The following is a 3545-nucleotide window of genomic DNA, read 5'->3' as shown; positions in this document are numbered from 1 at the left end:
GAGAATTATACCATTATTTCTGGTGATAGTTTTTTGATAAAAACAGCAAACACTTGATTTTACGATTAATATCACACCAATTAAGTTCATATGTTCAATCATCATAATTTGCAAGAAGTGCAATTATTGAGAGATAATTATTAGGTTACAATAATTTCATCCTATTGAGAAAGCTATTGAAACGTAAAGATTGAATTGCTCTATAACTTAAAAGATTGAAATTAAAACATTATCGCGATCAATAAGCTAAAACTTTAATAGAACGATAAGCGATCATCCTAGGTCTAAAACCATGCATGAACATGAACAGGACAGATTTAGAAATTATGATGAAGAGATTCGTACAGAGAGTATTTAATCTGAGAAAATAGTTTTTCATTGTTCTAACAGATTATTTTCACGTTCTGAACTTATAATTAATGGAATCCGACTGGTACGTCGGAAAATCTACTCTCCATTTACCAAACATGATGAGATGGAGAGTGAAAGTACACAAATTTCTCATCGAAAATCATTTATTTGACCAGAACAGTCTTTAGTGTCAAACAAAGAGTAGATCTCTCGGTATAGCAAACAGAAAATAATATAGTTAACACTTGATCGCTTCGACAGGGGTCGTGGCGCTATCGTATATTTCTTATTGCCACATAGCTATGGTGGTTAGCCTGACCCATTGACCTCATTAGCAACAGCAACGGTTGTCTCATTAAATAAAAATATTCAAAATTTCAAATTCGTTAGACCACATCTTTAATCTCGACCAAGTCCTCTCTCAAGTAATTAATCGAAAAAAATGGCCTAAGACCTACCAGACACGCTTAGATTAGAAAAAGAAGATGCATCAAGGCGCTATTTTATGAAATTGTAACATGCATGATCCAAAGTACTTGTCGGTAACTCCTCAGATGTGCCACCGATATTTACAAGAAGCTTACACTGATTTTACTAGTGTGCCGATAACAATTTCAGCACCCGCCCCAACTTCATAGTTATAGGACGAACACGACATTCATGTGTCGCTCTATCTTCGTGAAAATTTGGACCACAGGTAGACAATGAAAAAACAAAGCAGCGCAAATAGGATAACATGCATGATGTGGCTTGATCCTTCTCTTATGATGCTCTTGTTCAATCTTCTCATGTTGTTTTTCACCCCTGCCTGAGCTTTGAGTAGTGTCATTTGCTGCACAAACAAAACAACTAGGTGAGAGGATTATTTCTCTGCAAAGTTTGATATCATATTAAATCTGATTGCAAGTAGCAGAAGGATTGGTCTGTGAATGTAAATCTACTGATGAGTATAGGCTGTTCATAAGAATAATGAAAGTGACAATATCGTTTTGTTGGGTACATAGGCAAAAAAGAAGAGGAAAGAATAGTTGATGGATTGTAGATAATCATCATACAAGACTTAGTCATATGCTCAGGTTTTGCCACTGGTTATATGTATTTCATCTTCATTGTGCCCCTCAGAAAGTGGAGCATCGGCCAAATGAAATCAATTTTCAATATTCTATAGTTTTCTCAACACACAGAATCAAGTTCTGTTTGTCAAAAGAACTACGAAATCTCACACAAGTGGTATCAATAGGATTGTGTGTCTTACTCTGGCCTTCAAAGCATTTATTTGCATGGTGCAGAAGCATCTTTTTGAAAAGAAAAGGCCATAATAAATTAATTTAAACTCTCACAGAAACGCGTGTCAATTCTTTTTTCTTACAAGTGCATATATAAAATCCAATTCCATCAAATGTTTGAATCAATCTAATAAAATACAGTGTGTTTGGTTTGCGGAGTACCAGCTGATTGAGGAAATCATTTTGGAACTTTGCTTCAGTTTCAATTTCTTGAGCTACCTGCAACATTTTATTAAGAAACAATATGAACAGAGAGTCCAACCCAAATGCAAATATCATAAAATTTAGAGCATGGAGCACGATCTAGGATGTAATATCAATCAACAATATTTTTAAAAGGCCAGTTTCCGTAATTTATAATGCAAGAACCAGAAAATGTAAGGATTAATGCATGATTGTGTATTAAGCTTATCCGAAAGTAATGGCTAATTTTTAAGAGGTATGATCCAATAGATAGCTACAATTCCAGATCTTTTTCATCAATTTGCAGCCGTCTTCTTCATACGATCATGGGCTGTAAAGTGTCTAGTTGAAGGATCACACCACTGTTTCAGTACAGTTATGTAAGGCTGATATCAATTGACAAAATGACAAACATTTTGATGCCAATACCTCATTTTTTTCAAAAAGCTTAAATAAGATTTGAATTTGCCTTTAATTATGGATGACTACCACTCTCACCCCTGAGTCGGCTTGTTTTCAGTACATGACTGGTCTTAAACTATAGCTACAAATGACCTTAATAAGTAACTCAAAGACAATCCTAAAAGCACATCTGATTCACAATTCTTTTACCTTATAAAAACAAAAGGGAGATAAAGAATCAACCGACAAGTGAATTTCATAAAGAAATATTGATAGGATCAACAAAACAGAACAATCCCAACTCTTTGTCTGTCTAGATGGAATAATTTTGATATGGATGCAAAATTCATGGTTGCAAAACATCATAAACGCCTCAACAAAACCACAAACTCCATTAAGAATCCTAGATTGCTAAAAAAATCACGATTTTCATCTTATAACATAATAACGAATTCTAAAACTTTACATCTCGCAGTCGTCGAACTTGCTTGCGAAGACCAGTGACCTCATCATCAAAGTCACCATGCATCGGATCAATCCGAAGCTGAATCTCATCGGAATTACCACCGAATGCTGCCGGCCTCGTGCTCAACCCTTCTCTGTCATCAATCACAGACGATCGATCAGGCCGAATACAGAAAAAAAACGCATGAATTCCTTTACAAGACACACAATTGATACTAACATCTGCAATTTATCTGAAAATTCCGTAAGAAATTACCTGGATCTGTATGGAGCAGCCATTGGAGAAGATAAAAAAAATTAATCGGAAAAGCCCCGAAGTGCTGTGTTGTTCAACTTTGGAGAGAAATTTCAAGGTAATTTCGAGTTAGGGCGTGTTTGCTTCACGTTTTGAGTTTTATCCCCCAAATAGAAGTCTTTGTTTTGAAGTTTTAAAAAAATAAAAATTAGACAAATTTTTTAACAAAAAATATTAGTCGTCAATTTTATGAAACATATATCAAATTTGATCTTGTCCATGAATAGATATGTTGTGAAATAATCTCATAAATTTTACTCGTGCGACAAGTCAACCATGCTTATATTTATAATAAAAAGTAATATTTTTGACATAAAAATAATATTTTTTTATGTATGATTCAAATAGAATATTGATCTCACAAAATTAACTCGTGAGACCGTCTCACATTAGTTTTTATATTATTTTTATGTCAAAAATAATATTTTTGACTTTAAATATACATCTAGTCGTCTCATAATAAACATAATCAAAATATAATTTTATGTTCTCAATTTTAAGGTAAAAAAATCTATAATAATTGAGCATACGGTCGGGCACCGTATTGTCAGTCCACAAGAGTC

General features: G+C 33.7%; 1 protein-coding gene across 1 annotated transcript; it reads right to left on the bottom strand.

Annotated features, from left to right (window-relative positions):
- Positions 1-664: 664 nt before the first annotated feature.
- Positions 665-3099, bottom strand: LOC140820062 (bet1-like protein At4g14600). Its single transcript, XM_073180370.1, has 4 exons — positions 2944-3099; positions 2689-2821; positions 1800-1856; positions 665-1183 (listed from the first exon to the last, which is right to left on the bottom strand). The coding sequence occupies exons 1-4, from the start codon at positions 2964-2966 to the stop codon at positions 1022-1024; spliced, it is 375 nt and encodes a 124-aa protein (XP_073036471.1). The 5' UTR covers positions 2967-3099; the 3' UTR covers positions 665-1021.
- Between the last annotated feature and the right edge of the window lie 446 nt (positions 3100-3545).

The sequence above is a fragment of the Primulina eburnea genome, chromosome 18 (genome assembly GCF_022965805.1).
Source record: "Primulina eburnea isolate SZY01 chromosome 18, ASM2296580v1, whole genome shotgun sequence".
In the NCBI taxonomy this organism is placed as follows: Eukaryota; Viridiplantae; Streptophyta; class Magnoliopsida; order Lamiales; family Gesneriaceae; genus Primulina; species Primulina eburnea.
This window is presented reverse-complemented; position numbering and strand designations above follow the sequence as displayed.

Coding starts and splice junctions, on each gene's coding strand:
- LOC140820062 (XM_073180370.1), bottom strand. CDS start 2,966: ATGGCTGCTCCATACAGATCCAG. Junction 1,857..2,688: donor AAGTTCGACGACTGCGAGAT/GTAAAGTTTTAG, acceptor AAAATGTTGCAG/GTAGCTCAAGAAATTGAAAC. Junction 1,184..1,799: donor ATGATTTCCTCAATCAGCTG/GTACTCCGCAAA, acceptor TTGTTTGTGCAG/CAAATGACACTACTCAAAGC.